The sequence below is a fragment of the Notolepis coatsorum genome, assembly GCF_963971535.1.
Source record: "Notolepis coatsorum genome assembly, contig: SCAFFOLD_1166, whole genome shotgun sequence".
Classification (NCBI taxonomy): domain Eukaryota; kingdom Metazoa; phylum Chordata; class Actinopteri; order Aulopiformes; family Paralepididae; genus Notolepis; species Notolepis coatsorum.
In genome coordinates this window covers 1-16,326 of record NW_028174746.1, presented here as the reverse complement: position 1 = coordinate 16,326, position 16,326 = coordinate 1, and the positions used below count along the sequence as shown (strand labels likewise).

General features: G+C 45.8%; 1 protein-coding gene across 1 annotated transcript; it reads right to left on the bottom strand.

Annotated features, from left to right (window-relative positions):
- Positions 1-956: 956 nt before the first annotated feature.
- Positions 957-15,273, bottom strand: LOC311247478 (cyclic nucleotide-gated channel beta-1-like; the record flags this gene model as incomplete). The annotated part of the gene is given in 14 exon segments (XM_084338518.1): positions 957-1,473; positions 4,657-4,840; positions 5,101-5,158; positions 5,161-5,246; positions 5,635-5,753; positions 6,091-6,174; positions 6,821-6,918; positions 7,520-7,679; positions 9,075-9,216; positions 9,756-9,878; positions 10,130-10,194; positions 12,512-12,598; positions 13,025-13,075; positions 15,065-15,273. Coding segments are annotated over 14 exon segments (1,724 nt in total), but the record flags the coding sequence as incomplete, so codon positions are not given.
- Positions 15,274-16,326: the final 1,053 nt, after the last annotated feature.

The window sequence follows — 16,326 nt, the reverse complement described above, 5'->3', positions numbered from 1 at the left end:
TATCAAATTAGTAACAAAATGTCTATAAACATAAAAACATATACTGTACATATACGTTGTTTTCAAAATGAATGAATGTAGCCTATATAGGTTATTGATAACATTGAGAGAGATGTCAAATCAAGGTCCAATATTGAGGTAATCAGAGCTAGCTGATTGTGGAACCGGAGCTCCTCAACGTGTGGATGTGAGATCGCTAATTAAAGGTAGACTGATAATCAACGCCTGATAATCCAGGATTATCTAACATTGGACTAGGAGGAGTCTACCTTTAATTAGGGGTTCCCAGAGGGTACTTCCAACTGGGAACAGCGTGGCAAAGAAAACAGATCATGTGGTAAAAACACACTCATCAGAGTTGAAACTACATACAATATGCCCACATGATACAATGATAAAATTACAAAAATAAATAAATAAGGCAAATTATAGTGTCATTTTCGCAAAGATATTCTGTAAACATTGAATAAACAACAACAACAACAACAACAACAACAACAACAACAGCAACAACAATAACACCAACAAAAGCATTTGACAGTTTGTAACTTGAAGAGAGTTAAACAGCAATATAGAGTCATATGATAAGAAATGAGGTACCAATACACATAACAGCCCATCCAGAATCCCCACTCCGTCTCACAATCACAACGCTGAGTTAAATTCCAAGTGAACTGGAAATCGAATAGCCAAATTTCCCCCCCCTTATGTCGCTACTATAAAAATGTGTCTACATTCTGAATGGGTAACCAGACAAAGCCAATGATGGCATTCTTTCACATAAATACATAAGGGGCGATCAATAAGAACAAAAAAATGGCTTGGAGTTGATAAGAGAGCAGAAGGCATTAGGATACTGTGACAGATGGATCAGAGAACCTGAACACAATATACGCAGACAGCACACACACACACATATTGTATTCAAACGCACACAGCTCAACCCCTGTGGGACCATCTCCAGATAATGTGTATTATTGCTGAATGTACATTCAGTGGGTCTGAATAAGTGATTATCTGCAGCAACAAATAGGTTGTTTCTTTCAATTTTGAAGATCTAGTAACATGTTTGGAAAAAGAGCGACACGCTCAGCAAAATCTCCCCTCGACAGATACAAGTTAAAACGAAGAAACATTATAGTGGTCAAGTGAGCGTGTCACATGGGACAATATGGGAACGTATAGAATACAGCATCGGGCTTCCTTCCAACGGCATCATTGCTTCCTCTTCTCTTTCCTTTTCCCTCCTTCCTTCCCTTCGTCCCCTTCGGCTCCCTCCTCCCCTGGGTCCACGGGGGGTGCTGTGCCCCCCTCTCTGTCGGCATGGCAACGGGACACGGACCGCGGAGTCGTGGATCCATCGTCATGACAGCGGGACGCGGGGCGTAGCATCGCAGAGCCGTCGGGGGTGGGCGTGCCTCCTCCGGGGCTGGAACCTGGAGACGGTGTAGGGGTGGAGGAGGAGATGGAGGGCTAGAGGAGGAGAGAGAGGAGGATGAGGAGAACGCCAACCTTCTCAAGAACTCACAAGTTATTCCTGTGCACCCAAACATGCAAGAGAGAGTGAGTGAGAGAGAGAGAGAGACAGACAGACAGACAGACAGACAGACAGACAGACAGACAGACAGACAGACAGACAGACAGAGAGAGAGAGAGAGACAGAGAGAGAGAGAGAGGGAGAGCGAGAGAGAGACAGAGAGAGAGTGAGAGAAAGAGAGAGAGAGAGAGTGAGAGAAAGAGACAGAGAGAGAGCGAGTGCGAGAGAGAGAGAGAGAGAGCGAGAGAGAGAGAGAGAGAGAGAGAGAGAGACAGCGAGAGAGAGAGAGAGAGAGAGAGAGAGAGCACTAAAAGTATATCCATAGTCCAGTTTCAGCAGTTCAGCTGAAGAACGCTCCCTATTGAAATAAGCCATTCAGAATCACAGCCACAATCAATGTAGTTAATAACGTGTGTGTATGTTCAAGTTCAAGTTCAAGTTCTTTAATAGTTGTCATACAGAAGTACAGAATACTTTCATACAAAATGCTTCTTACTGTTACGCTCCAGAGACTGTGCTAGACAAGATAGTATCAAATAACATAATAACATAATATAGCATGAATTTAGAAGAAGAAAATGAGGTCACAGTGTTCGGTATAGACATATGTACAATGTTCTGAGTTACCATATAATATACAATACACAATACTATGCAGTGTACTAATGTACAGTACTATCTAGTGCAAAGCAGAAATGGGATGAGGTACAATTTTAGGTACAATTTACAGTAAGGTGTACGAGTTGTAGTGCAATCCTTCATCCATAAATATAAAGTGTGGGGAGTGGGTGCTACAGTGTGTTTGTTTAAAGTGGGTGTGTGCTATAAGTGTGTGGAGTGGGTGCTACAGTGTGTTTGTTTAAAGTGAGTGTGTGCGTGTGGATGTGTGTGCTATGTGCGTTTGGTGGTTGTTGTTGTGTAGTGTTCATTCATTGTTCGTTTAGCAGCCTGATGGCCTGGGGATAGAAGCTTCTTCTGAGTCTTTCTGTGCTCGCCTTGAGACTCCTGTATCGCTTGCCTGACCGCAGCAGTTCAAAGAGGCAGTTGTTCGGGTGACTGGAGTCTTTAATGATTCTCTTAGCCTTGCCCTTGCAACGCTTGTAGTAAATGTTCTGGAGGGTGGGGAGCCCCCCTCCAATTGTGCGTTCGGCTGAACGTGTCACTCTTTGTAGTCTGCTTTGGTCTTGTGCAGTGCTATTCCCAAACCAGGAGGTGATGTTGCCGGTCAAGATGCTCTCTATTGTACATGAGTAGAAGTTCTTAAGGATCTTCTGGCTGACTTGGAACTTCCTTAGGCGCCTGAGGAAGTAGAGGCGTTGTCGTGCCTTCTTCACAACACTGTTAATGTGTGTGGTCCATGTCAAGTCCTCGGATATGTAGGCTCCGAGGTACTTAAAGCTGTTGACTCTCTCAACCGGTGCCCCGTCGATGCTGAGGGGGCTGTAGTCCTTGACCCCCGACCTCCTGAAGTCCACAATCATCTCCTTTGTTTTGCTGACGTTCAGGGAGAGGCTGTTTTCCTGGCACCATCCCGCCAGGACCTTGACCTCTTCCAGGTAGGCCCTCTCGTCGTTGGCAGAGATCAGGCCCACCACCACTTTGTCGTCAGCAAATTTGACGATTGTATTGCTACTCCGCTGAGCCACACAGTCGTGTGTGTACAGGGAGTAGAGGAGGGGACTCAGAACACAGCCCTGGGGGGCCCCTATGTTGAGGGTGATGGATGAGGAGGTGCAGTTGCCTGCTCTCACCACCTGGGGTCTGCCAGTCAGGAAGTCCAAGACCCACTGGCAGAGGTCATAGCCCAAGCCCAGGTCCCTGAGCTTGGCTATGAGTATGGAGGGGACTATGGTATTGAATGCCGAGCTGTAGTCGATGAATAGCATTCTCACATAGTTCCCCTGCCTCTTGTCCAGGTGTGATGCTGCTGTGTGCAGCACATGGGATATGGCGTCCTCCGTGGACCTGTTGGGGCGGTATGCAAATTGCAGGGGGTCCATGTTGATGGGGAGGGAGGAGCAGATGTAGCCCTTTACTAGCTTCTCAAAGCACTTCATGGCTATGGAGGTGAGAGCTACAGGGCGGTAGTCGTTGAGGCAAGCAGGCTTGGATTTTTTGGGTACAGGGATAATAGTGGACTTCTTCAGGCAGGTGGGGATGACAGCCTGTTCTAAGGACAGGTTAAATATGTCAGTGAATACTGGGGCCAGTTGGTCGGCACAGACTTTTAGGACGCGGCCGGGGATGCCGTCTGGACCTGCTGCCTTCCTGATATTCACTTTTTTAAAGGTCCGCCTCACCTCATGCTCTGTTACCCTGAACACTGCGCCTCCATCAGCAGCCGACCCCCCCCCCCCCCCCCATTGCCGAGGCTTGTGAGCTGGTGTTGTTATTACCAGCATCAAACCTCGCATAGAAGGTATTGAGGTCATTTGCTAAGGAGATGTCACTGTTCAGTTTGAGGGAGGCGCCTTTGTGTGTGAAGAGATCTTGGAAAAAATGTCATGCATTCAGATGGCGTACAAATATGTGTCCAATATGGTGGCTCACTCGTAAACCTTCTCTTTTGTATCTAAAGTTAAACCTAAAATATGTTTCTGGCATATGTACAGTAAGTTTACAGTAAGTTTGATATGATATTGCTGGATCTTGAGTCATATTTGATCTGAATTTCGTTTTGACAGTACAGGCTCGCGCACCATTGCTAGACGTACGATAATTATTATATTTGTATGATAAAAGCAGCTCGCTTTAAAAAAAAGCAATGCACTTGTCATGCACTTGTCCTAATACTAACCTACACTGTAGCACTCAACACTTTGATGAACATTGTTACTCAGCTGATAGATTTGTGCCCTTCCTGATGACTTGTCATACAGAACTTGTAAGTCGCTTTGGATAAAAGCGTCAGCTAAATGACTAAATGTAAATGTAAAATGTAAATGCACAGAAACAGCCTGTTGAGAACAGGACTAAAACCGAGGAATATAGAAGCTGCTAGAAGTGTTTCTCATGACACCAAAGACCTATTTAACTTGTTGAAAAGTACTAAAATATGGGAACTTTAAACTTAATTTGGATATAAGAACCCACACAAAAGCCTTCTGCTGTAGGCCTACCTGTAGGGAGACACAGGGCGTCTTGCCCTTGACTTTAGCCAGTGCTCCTTTCAGCCCAGAGGATTTCTCTGTCATCTCCAGGGCTGCTCTCAGCAACTTGGGCGTCTCGGTGCGGGGAGGGGCCATGTGGGGCTCCGTGGGCTCTGGCTTAGGCTCCGGCTTCTTGTCTTTAGTTAGCATCTTCCTGAAGTTAGGGACAGTCATAATAGAATGATCCCACTGAGAAAGACCTGAGCCTCTCTCTCTCTCTCTCTCTCTCTCTCTCTCTCTCTCTCTCTCTCTCTCTCTCTCTCTCTCTCTCTCTCTCTCCTCTCTCTCTCTCTCGCTCTCTCTCTCGCTCTCTCTCTCGCTCTCTCTCTCTCTCTCTCTCTCTCTCTCTCTCTCTCTCTCTCTCTCTCTCTCTCTCTCTCTCTCTCTCTCTCTCTCTCTCTCTCTCTCTCTCACCTGGCCTTCTTGCGGAGCAGTCTCTGTGATTCAGGGTAGTGAACGAGGATCTCGTTCAGTCTTTCTTGTCCAGGATGAAAAGATTGGCAAAACCGTGGGCGACCACATTGGCCGTCCGCCTGTTCCCGCTCCCACCCGCCAACAAACTGCCAGAGAGCACAGGTTTAAAGTGTGACACAAGGGAAATACATGTTTTTATCTTCCAATTAAGGCCAATTAATTAGGCCAATTAAGAAAATGTGATCATGACAAATGCAACCCATTTCCATTCCTTCACAGATCTCTGCAAAACATGTGTGTTCACTACTAGTGCTACTTTGAATAGTATGAGAATAGCTCTGCTCTGGTCAGTGGTGGAGACATGTCTCTAAACAAAATGAAAAACCTCAAAATGTTTGACATTGAAATGCTTATGTGTGTTTGTTTTTTTACATGACCTGTTAAAATGACTACCTTGCTTCCTTGTTTTCAATGTTTTTTCACAATGAGTAATAAGAGGTAAAACAACAAAACGAAGCAAAAAAAGCGACTCACCTGATCTCTCCAAACACAGACCCTGCTCTGAGTGTGACAAACACCGTCTTGCCATCGGGACCCCCGACCACCTGCACCTCTCCTGCCTTTATAATGTACATCTCACGTCCCACTTCCCCCTGAGGGGGAGAGAGAGAGACACACCAAGAATGATGTAATACAGAGTTGCTGTAATCATTTCTGTGTGTGTAATTATGCATACACACATCTGCACGCGCGAGCACACACACACGCGCACACACACACACACACACACACACACACACACACACACACACACACACACACACACACACACACACACACACACACACACACACACACACACACACACACACACACACACACACACACACACAGCTCCTGTAGTACATTTACATTTACATTTAGTCATTTAGCTGACGCTTTTATCCAAAGCGACTTACAAGTTCTGTGCGACAAGACAGCAAGAAGTACCTTTTTGCAGACATAATCCCCTGGCAGGTAGACCACAGAGCGAAGGCTTTTCAGCATGTCAAAGATCATCTGCATGTCACAGCCCTGGCAGTAGGGAACAACACAGTATTCCATTTAAAGCTTTCCTGACATAACAATATAAACTAAATGTACAAGGCAGCCATTGGAGAACCCCAACCTGCCACCCCCTGCCTCCCAAACTTGTACATATCTATTCTGAATTCAGTACTGCAAAATGTCCCAATCAATTATCTTCCCCATACACAATGAACAATAGTAAAACCCACCATTTCTTTCCATATACACTATAGATTATTTGACCACATAAATACTATAGTGATTCATATTTATAGTATTATTTCATACACACTATAGATATATACTATGATACACATATACTATGATTCATCAGAGTATTTCCATATTTGGAATATTATAGCAATTTAAGGTGCTGTTTTCTTGTGGTTTTCTACCATATATATATATATATATATATATATATATATATATATATATATATATATATATATAGTATATATATAGTATATATAGTATAAATAGTATAGTATAAATATATACTATGTATAACTATAGTATTAGTACAGTAAATAGTACACAGGAATAATGTAGTTTTACTATAGTTAATTTTTGTGTGGGTGTTCTCCATAAGATAAATAACATTGTACGAAGCCATATTTGGCCCCGTTCTCTTGTTTCCCATGAGGCCTACCTGGAAGAGAGGTACTTTGCTGACGATGGAGTAGTTGACATCTATAGCGATGTCCAGACGCATCTTATCTGGCAACTGAGTCAGTAACTCCTGTTCATCTGAATGGCAGAGACATTAGAAGAGAGATAGTCAGATAGATGCTATTAATGAATGCAAACAAAAACATGTATTAATTCATTCAAAAACACACACACACACACATATATACACATACACGTACATGTACGCTCTCTCCCTTACTCTCCTTTGCAACTTTGCATACATTTCTTTACATAAATTCACATTCACAGGTGAGCTGTAGCCGACATCTCCACCTCCAGCAGAGTGCTGCCTGCTTACTGCTGTTGTGAATTTATTTCATCCTGCAACTTTTGGAAGAAACCAATGCCATAGGGAAAGGGTGTGTGTGTGTGACCTTTTGAGATATGATCTATGACATAATTAGAAGAATATGTTTGACTCATAATCTAAAATGATCATAACTACATATTGTAAAAATAAATTATAGTAATCAAATAAAATAGAAATGTGAAAAAAATCCAATGTCGAAAGATCTGGTGGGGCACGTGCCCCCCCCCCCCCCCCAGCATGAATGGGCCTGACTTCCTCTGCTCTCTCTCTCCTTGTATTTCTAGATACATTTCACATACATAGAAGAGATATTATATCCCATTACAACAAACATTCACGTCCCCTTACCGAGCATGCCCTGTGACTGCCAGGTGTAGTTGTACCAGGTTTTGACACGGTTCTGGACATCTTTGGGGATGCGGTAAGAGGCCATGTATTTAACGGTGCTGTCCATGCAGGCCCGGTAGTATGTTTGACCTGCCGTGGCTGCACCAACCACGTCACGCATCTGGATGACAGACAACATGAGCCAATCAAGAGTCAGCATACATATTCTAATCAAATTACACTGAAATAACTGTGACATATTCCTTTTTTTCATTCATTCATTCATTCATTCATTCATTCATTCATTCATTCATTCATTCATTCATTCATTCATTCAATGAGCTAGAGTGGACCAAGTTTCTAGATTAACTAAATGATACGTGTCTTATTCTGAAACTGATTTGATCATCTGTCTGTTATGTGTTTGTATGACACCAATGTCCTTGATATATCAAATAAAAACAGTAGATAAGCACTGTTTTTCAATGACTAGGTTAGGACCCAAAAGTCTGCTGAGGAGAAGACAAAACAGGTCCCGAATGATCCTTGCAGAAATGTATATTCAAAGCTGATGGTTGTTATGAGGCCAAAATGTCCAAGTCATTGCAATCTACCACGAGGGGATCAGGAATATATTGCACTGGTCTTACAGGAAGCGCCACACCTGTGAGCCGCCACTAGGGGAGTGGCTAACAGTGAGTGAGTGAGTGAGTGAGTGAGTGAGTGAGTGAGTGAGTGAGTGAGTGAGTGAGTGAGTGAGTGAGTGAGTGAGTGAGTGAGTGAGTGAGTGAGTGAGTGAGTGAGTGAGTGAGTGAGTGCGTGAGTGAGTGAGTGAATGACATTGCTGGTCTATGAGGTACTGTAGAATGTTACATTCCATCATCTAAATTAAAAGGTTTTGGAGACCGAGCATTTTCACGAGCTGCACCCGACTCTGAAACACCCTCCCTCAGACCATCAGAGACTCTCCCTCACTCTCCACATTTCTGTTCTCCCAAGCATACAACCTTCCCTACCGATAGCCACCCTCCTCCAACCTACCACCTCCCTTTCCCCTTCCCTACTTTCTCTCCGTCTCCTGTCCCTCCCACACCCCCTCCCCTTGGTTTCATTACCCTGATTGTTCCCCTACTGGCTTTTGTATTTGTTGCTTGTTACTTGTGGTTTTGTCTTGTGTATGCATACTGTTGCTTGTTCCCTGTGGTTCTATGTTTCTCTGTTCTTTGTTTTCAGGGTACAAACACACCCCACATGTAACACCCCCACACCCAAATGTATGATAACCCCAAAGCGTAATGGAGGTATGAACATAAAAGAACAAAAAAAACAATAATACTACCAATACAAATATGAATTATATTAATAATATAGCAGCTGTAACAGATGTAACTCTACAGCGTGTACACTAGGAGGTGTCTACACCATACGTATTGCTATGTATGGGATGTGGATACTGAGAAACATTTCTTATATTTGAATATTTGACAAAGCGTTGCAGCACACAGGGGCCTTATCAGGTATCAGGTGACGTGAAGGGTTAAGTGTCACTGTAGTACAGATAGGACCAGGAACCCACCTGTCCAATCATGATAGAGAAGGCAAAGACCCCCACGAAGTAGTTGATGAGCTGAAAGACAATCTCAAACAGTGTGGTGGGATCCGGCAGACCCCCGATGGTGATCAGGGTCTTCACAGCAAAGTAGTAGCAGCGGATGTAGCTGTAAGGAGAGGGAGAGAGTGAGAGAGAGAGAGAGAGAGAGAGAGAGAGAGAGAGAGAGAGAGAGAGAGAGAGAGAGAGAGAGAGAGAGAGAGAGAGAGAGAGAGAGAGAGAGAGAGATAAGCTCATGTAACATCAAAGTAGCAATCAATGAAGGTAACTGGGCCATTTGAATGTTAGAGTTTACAGTACAGTAGGTTTAGGATTAGTGTGTGCATGTTACACAAGGATGAGGGTTATGGAGTTAGGGGATGAATGTCAGTAAAACGCCCATACAAGTATAACAGCATACATGTGTGTGTGCACATGTGTGTGTGTGTGTGTCTGTGTGTGTGCGTGCGTGCATGCATGCGTGTGTGTGTAGATTGTCAGGTTCATCATCCATGTGTGTGTGTAACTTTGGTTGCCATTATCAATTTGGGCACGACTGTATCAGAATAACCCACAATGTACAAGTGCACTGATAATATTTGTGTCCTTTAAACATTGTCTTTATGTGGACATAAATAAAGATTCTAAATGTGTGTCTCCATCACCAACCTGTTGCCCTTGCCGTCGTAAACCCACTTGGTGGATCCCAGTCCCTCGTAGGCTGAACCCCAGTAGAACAGACAGGCATTACAGTGAAGACAGAATAGAAGATAGGTGGTGGTGCGGATCACTCTGATAGACCCAGACAGACAGACAGACAGACAGACAGACAGACAGACATACAGACAGACAGACAGACAGACAGACAGACAGACAGACAGACAGACAGACAGACAGACAGACAGACAGACAGACAGACAGACAGACAGATAGAAAGAAAGAAAAAAAGAAATAGAAACATAAGGGGGAGTAGACTTGCTTATGTAATTATAAAGTGTGCACAAACTGGACCAACGGTCAACCTGCAGTGGTCTAGACCTCACCTGTAGATAAAGGCTTTGGTCAGGATGGCCTCCAGACGCTCATTGAACTCAAAGAAAGAATTGATCTGGAGAAATCGATCGGGGTACAAAGACAAATGTGGTTAGAAGGGAGACATTACTAAAAAAGGAAGTGTAGGCCTGCCCGGTGCTCTCAGTGTAGGCCTGTCCGGTGCTCTCAGTGTAGGCCTGTCCGGTGTGTAGGCCTGTCTAGTGCTCTCAGAGTAGGCCTGTCTGGTGCTCTCAGTGTAGGGCTGTCTGGTGCTCTCGGTGTAGGCCTGTCTGGTGCTCTCAGAGTAGGGCCTGTCTGGTGCTCTCAGTGTAGGCCTGTCCGGTGCTCTCAGTGTAGGCCTGTCTGGTGCTCTCAGTGTAGGGCCTGTCTGGTGCTCTCAGTGTAGGGCCTGTCTGGTGCTCTCAGAGTAGGCCTGTCTGGTGCTCTCAGAGTAGGGCCTGTCTGGTGCTCTCAGTGTAGGCCTGTCCGGTGCTCTCAGAGTAGACCTGTCCAGTGCTCTCAGAGTAGGCCTGTCTGGTGCTCTCAGTGTAGGCCTGTCTGGTGCTCTCAGTGTAGGCCTGTCCGGTGCTCTCAGTGTAGGCCTGTCCGGTGCTCTCAGTGTAGGGCCTGTCCGGTGCTCTCAGTGTAGGGCCTGTCTGGTGCTCTCAGAGTAGGGCCTGTCTGGTGCTCTCAGAGTAGGCCTGTCCGGTGCTCTCAGTGTAGGGCCTGTCTGGTGCTCTCAGAGTAGGCCTGTCTGGTGCTCTCAGAGTAGGGCTGTCTGGTGCTCTCGGTGTAGGCCTGTCTGGTGCTCTCAGAGTAGGGCCTGTCTGGTGCTCTCAGAGAAGGCCTGTCTGGTGCTCTCAGTGTAGGCCTGTCCGGTGCTCTCAGTGTAGGGCCTGTCTGGTGCTCTCAGAGTAGGGCCTGTCTGGTGCTCTCAGAGTAGGCCTGTCTGGTGCTCTCAGAGTAGGGCTGTCTGGTGCTCTCGGTGTAGGCCTGTCTGGTGCTCTCAGAGTAGGGCCTGTCTGGTGCTCTCAGAGTAGGCCTGTCTGGTGCTCTCAGTGTAGGGCCTGTCTGGTGCTCTCAGAGAAGGCCTGTCTGGTGCTCTCAGTGTAGGGCCTGTCTGGTGCTCTCAGAGTAGACCTGTCCGGTGCTCTCAGTGTAGGGCCTGTCTGGTGCTCTCAGAGTAGACCTGTCTGGTGCTCTCAGTGTAGGCCTGTCTGGTGCTCTCAGTGTAGGGCCTGTCTGGTGCTCTCAGAGTAGACCTGTCCGGTGCTCTCAGAGTAGACCTGTCCGGTGCTCTCAGTGTAGGGCCTGTCTGGTGCTCTCAGTGTAGGCCTGTCTGGTGCTCTCAGTGTAGGGCCTGTCTGGTGCTCTCAGAGTAGGCCTGTCTGGTGCTCTCAGTGTAGGGCCTGTCTGGTGCTCTCAGTGTAGGGCCTGTCTGGTGCTCTCAGAGTAGGCCTGTCTGGTGCTCTCAGTGTAGGGCCTGTCTGGTGCTCTCAGAGTAGGGCCTGTCTGGTGCTCTCAGAGTAGGGCCTGTCTGGTGCTCTCAGAGTAGGGCCTGTCTGGTGCTCTCAGTGTAGGCCTGTCTGGTGCTCTCAGTGTAGGCCTGTCTGGTGCTCTCAGTGTAGGCCTGTCTGGTGCTCTCAGAGTAGGCCTGTCTGGTGCTCTCAGAGTAGACCTGTCTGGTGCTCTCAGAGTAGGGCCTGTCTGGTGCTCTCAGAGTAGGGCCTGTCTGGTGCTCTCAGAGTAGACCTGTCTGGTGCTCTCAGAGTAGGGCCTGTCTGGTGCTCTCAGTGTAGGGCCTGTCTGGTGCTCTCAGTGTAGGGCCTGTCTGGTGCTCTCAGAGTAGGGCCTGTCTGGTGCTCTCAGAGTAGGGCCTGTCTGGTGCTCTCAGTGTAGGCCTGTCTGGTGCTCTCAGTGTAGGCCTGTCTGGTGCTCTCAGTGTAGGCCTGTCTGGTGCTCTCAGAGTAGGCCTGTCCGGTGCTCTCAGTGTAGGGCCTGTCTGGTGCTCTCAGTGTAGGCCTGTCTGGTGCTCGGTGTTCTCAGAGTAAGCCTGTCTGGTGCTCTCAGAGTAGGCCTGTCTGGTGCTCTCAGAGTAGGCCTGTCTGGTGCTCTCAGAGTAGGACAATCTTGAATCATGGTGAGACTTCAGAAATGTAGTCGAGAGATGTAAACCTTTTATTGTAGACTAATGTTTCAACGCAGACATTAGATGTGACTGATGAAGACACACCCTCCATCGAAACGTATTAATGTGTAAACTATTTCAATTACAAATGCTTTTCAAATATTATGTAAATCATAAATCATATTTATACATTTATTTATGTATTCATTTAACAAATAACCGTAACAAATAATGAATAATAAATATAATAGTAGGCTAGCTATACCTTTAGTAGCCTGGGGAAGCGGAGCAGAGGGTTGATGCCTGTTTTAAAGTAGAACAGCTCCAGGGGAACAAGACTGGCTACATCCAGCTGAAACACACAGAGACCCACAGTCATCTAATGAACACTAACACAGTGGTGCTTTAGCAAAGGATGGATGGAATATTAATTGGTTGGTTGGTTGGTTGATTTTAAGGCCCTTATTGGTAAGCTACATCCTTATACAACATCATCATTGGAATGGAATTTTGGAACCTATGGAACCCATTCTAGCGACTGGTCTTTAAAGTCCCTTGAGTTTGCTCAGAACAGGGTAAATCTGCATTTCGCTAAGAAGCCCCTAGCTCATGGATTGAACTCCAACAGCTTGAGATTCTCCCCTCTGTTGCAGAATTTAAAACCTTGATCTCCAACCATTGTCAATCAAGTTGTAATGAGGGAAACCTCAGTTGCTTTTCCAGTTTTAATAAAGGTTTGAATATACCCTGCTAGCCCCTGTGTTCAAATCAAACTTACCTTGAAACGAGTAGTTTTCATGTAATTCTTCCTCATCTCTTTCTTGTCACACTGTAACAAACGGAAACAGAATGTTGTATATCAATCAACAATGATTTACATAATTCTCAGACAGGGAGGAAAATACACAAATGTTCTCTCTTCTTAAGTGTTTTATTGATCAGTGTCCAGCAACAACCAAGCATCTCCTGTAAGTCAACTTGAAAAACGTTCCCAATTTTCCCAAATGATACCCATGCATTGACTTTGCAGCAGTCAATGTGTATTTTTCAATGTTTTGTCTTATAAGCTACATACTGTTAGTTATAATCTACATCTGTTAGTTATAATCTACATACTGATAGTTATAAGCTACATATTGATAGTTATAAGCTACATACTGTTAGTTATAAATTACATACTGTTAGTTATAAGCTACATACTGTTAGTTATAAGCTACATACTGTTAGTTATAAGCTACATTGTTAGTAATAAGCTACATACTGTTAGTTATAAGCTACATACTGTTAGTTATAAGCTACATACTGTTAGTTATAAGCTAGATTCAAACCCACAACATTGCAAGTTCACAGTGTGTGCCTTAGCCCACAGATCCACTGTCTTCTCCTATTGTTATGGCACCACCAGTGATGCAGTGGTAGAAGGAAAAGAGAGTAAACTATAAACTACAGTCTACTGTATGTACTACGCATTACTGCCAGTAATGACCAATATAGATTGATATTTAAAATGTTTAATTTCCTTAGAAAATACCATATATATATTTTTTGAATTATCTTTTTCCCCCTTCTTTTTCCGTTTTTTCCCCAATGTTAGTCGTTATGCCAATTCCCAATCCCCTTCCTGGTCGTTGCGCACTCTACCCCCTACCGTCGGTCCGGGAGGGCGGAGACTATCACATGCTTCCTCCGACACATGTGTACCCAGCCCACCGCTTCTTTTCACCTGGCAGCGCGGACTCTCACTGGGAGAGTGTAACGTGTGGAAGGTCACACTACCTCTCCCAGATCTTTCCCTTGCTGTGCAGGCGCCCCGACCGAACTGTAGGAGTCGCTGTTTACAACGACCAGGACCCACCCTCGCCGGGTTTCCCACCCGCTAACACTGCCAATTGTGTTAGTATGGACGGTCGGCCAACCCGGAACCACCACAGTTGGATTCGATCCCACTGTCTCTGTGGTGGTAGACAGACGCTTAGTCCGATGCGCTACCCGGCCGCCCGAAAATACCATATTTTCATGTAACTCACATCAATCCGATATTATATACTATAATCTACATATATATGAGCTTAAAAAGGTGTTAACTGGTTACGTGTGAGTACAGCCCACTGAAAATGGCACCTTTCTTCTTTTTTATGCTCTTTATGATCTCCTTGCATTTCTTTTTATCTATTTTATTGTAAACACAGCTTTGAATTGCCTCTCTGTGTGAAAGTGTGCTATATATGTAACGGTTGTGACATCGCGGCTCGGGAGGTAGAGCAGTCGTCTGGCAATCCGGAGGTTCCCGGTTCAATTCCCGCTCCTCCCGGGCAGCGTATCAATGTGTCCTTGAGCAACACACTTAACCCCTAATTGCTCCCGATGAGCAGGTTGGCACCTTGCATGGTTGCCTCCGCCGTCGGTGTGTGAATGTGTGAGTGAATGTGTGAGTTAATGGGTAAATTACCCATTCACTCACTCACTCAATGTGAGTAACAAATTGTAAAGCGCTTTGGATAAAAGAGCTATATAAAAAAGCAGCCATTTACCATCGTCACCTTAAACTTCGATGCCCGAGGGAGTTTCGAACCCGGGTCTCCCACGCCACGGGCAACAGCACAGACCGCTATACCAAGAAGTGAACTCACCGCTTTGTAACATGTCTATGTGTCTTTTGAGGATGAGAGTGAGTTTAACCCATAGCACCGCTACTCCCCCCAGTCACTTCCACAACATCTGGAGTCCTTCGTGACTGCACTTCGCGGTACCATCCGTTACATATAAATAAACTTGCGTTCATTTATAAACCCTTCCTGACACCCCGGCTACCACTGACCACTATGTCCCCTCTCCGTATGAACTGCAGGCGCGGCTGGAAGACGGTGATGTCCAGGATGTAGATGAGGTCACAGAAGTAGTCACACAGCAGCCAGTAGTGGATGTTGTCGGGCGTCTGGTAAGGGAAGGCCCAGCGCACCGGGATGAACCAAACGTTCCAGTTCCACGCCAGGGTGACCAGAAACATCCACAGCACATACATCAGGTCTGGAGAGAGGAGGGGGGAAGGAGGAGGGAGAGAGGGGGGGGGGATCAACCATCAACATTGGCTAAGGTCACCATGAACACCCAGAGCATGGACAGTGATGGTAGAGGAGATACTGTGTTGTTGTCCATGATCATTAGGATAAGATAGAAGATAGATGAGTGTTGATAACAGCCTACAACCTCAACAGTGTGAGAAGATGACTTTGGTTCTGAGGAAGAATAGCATTGGGGTTTTCAAAGACAGCTAGGTGCCGGGAATGGCAGAAAATGGTGGGATAAATGTTGCAAGAAAGGCTTAGGCCATGGTTACACTTACAACGTTTCATTTTCGAATTATTTCGTTTGCATGTCCAAGTTAAAAGGCAATGCCGTTTTGGCAGGCAATTTCGTTTTCCAAGCGGCAACGCTCAAAGGGGGTTTTCATTTTCAAAACTCCCCTGCAACAGTGCCATGTAATATGTGCGAGCCAGATATGGAGCCGTTCACGCCCAACGCCCATGCGCAGTAGACACCGACGCATGGTGATCGAGTGTTCGTTCGGACGTTTGCAAGGCGCGGACTTTACATCTGTGCTCTCTCTATCTGTCTGAAGCGGAGCGGGGCTCTGCTGTGCTACACACACTCCCGACCGAGGCGCACACACAAATACCTCCCGCGCATACAGGAGACAAACAACGTCTAACTTGCCTGCCAATACACAACGTTCTGAAAAGTGAAATTAAACGAAATAGTTTTGCCTTTAATGTAACCGCAGCCTTAGGAGACTAGCAGATAGGCATCACAGGGTTAGGAGACTAGCAGATAGGCAGGGTTAGGATACTAGCAGATTGGCAGGGTTAGGATACTAGCAGATAGGCAGGGTTAGGATACTAGCAGATAGGCAGGGTTAGGATACTAGCAGATTGGCAGGGTTAGGATACTAGCAGATAGGCAGGGTTAGGAGACTAGCAGATAGGCAGGGTTAGGAGACTAGCAGATTGGCAGGGTTAGGATACTAGCAGATTGGCAGGGTTAGGATACTAGCAGATAGGCAGGGTTAGGATACTAGCAGAT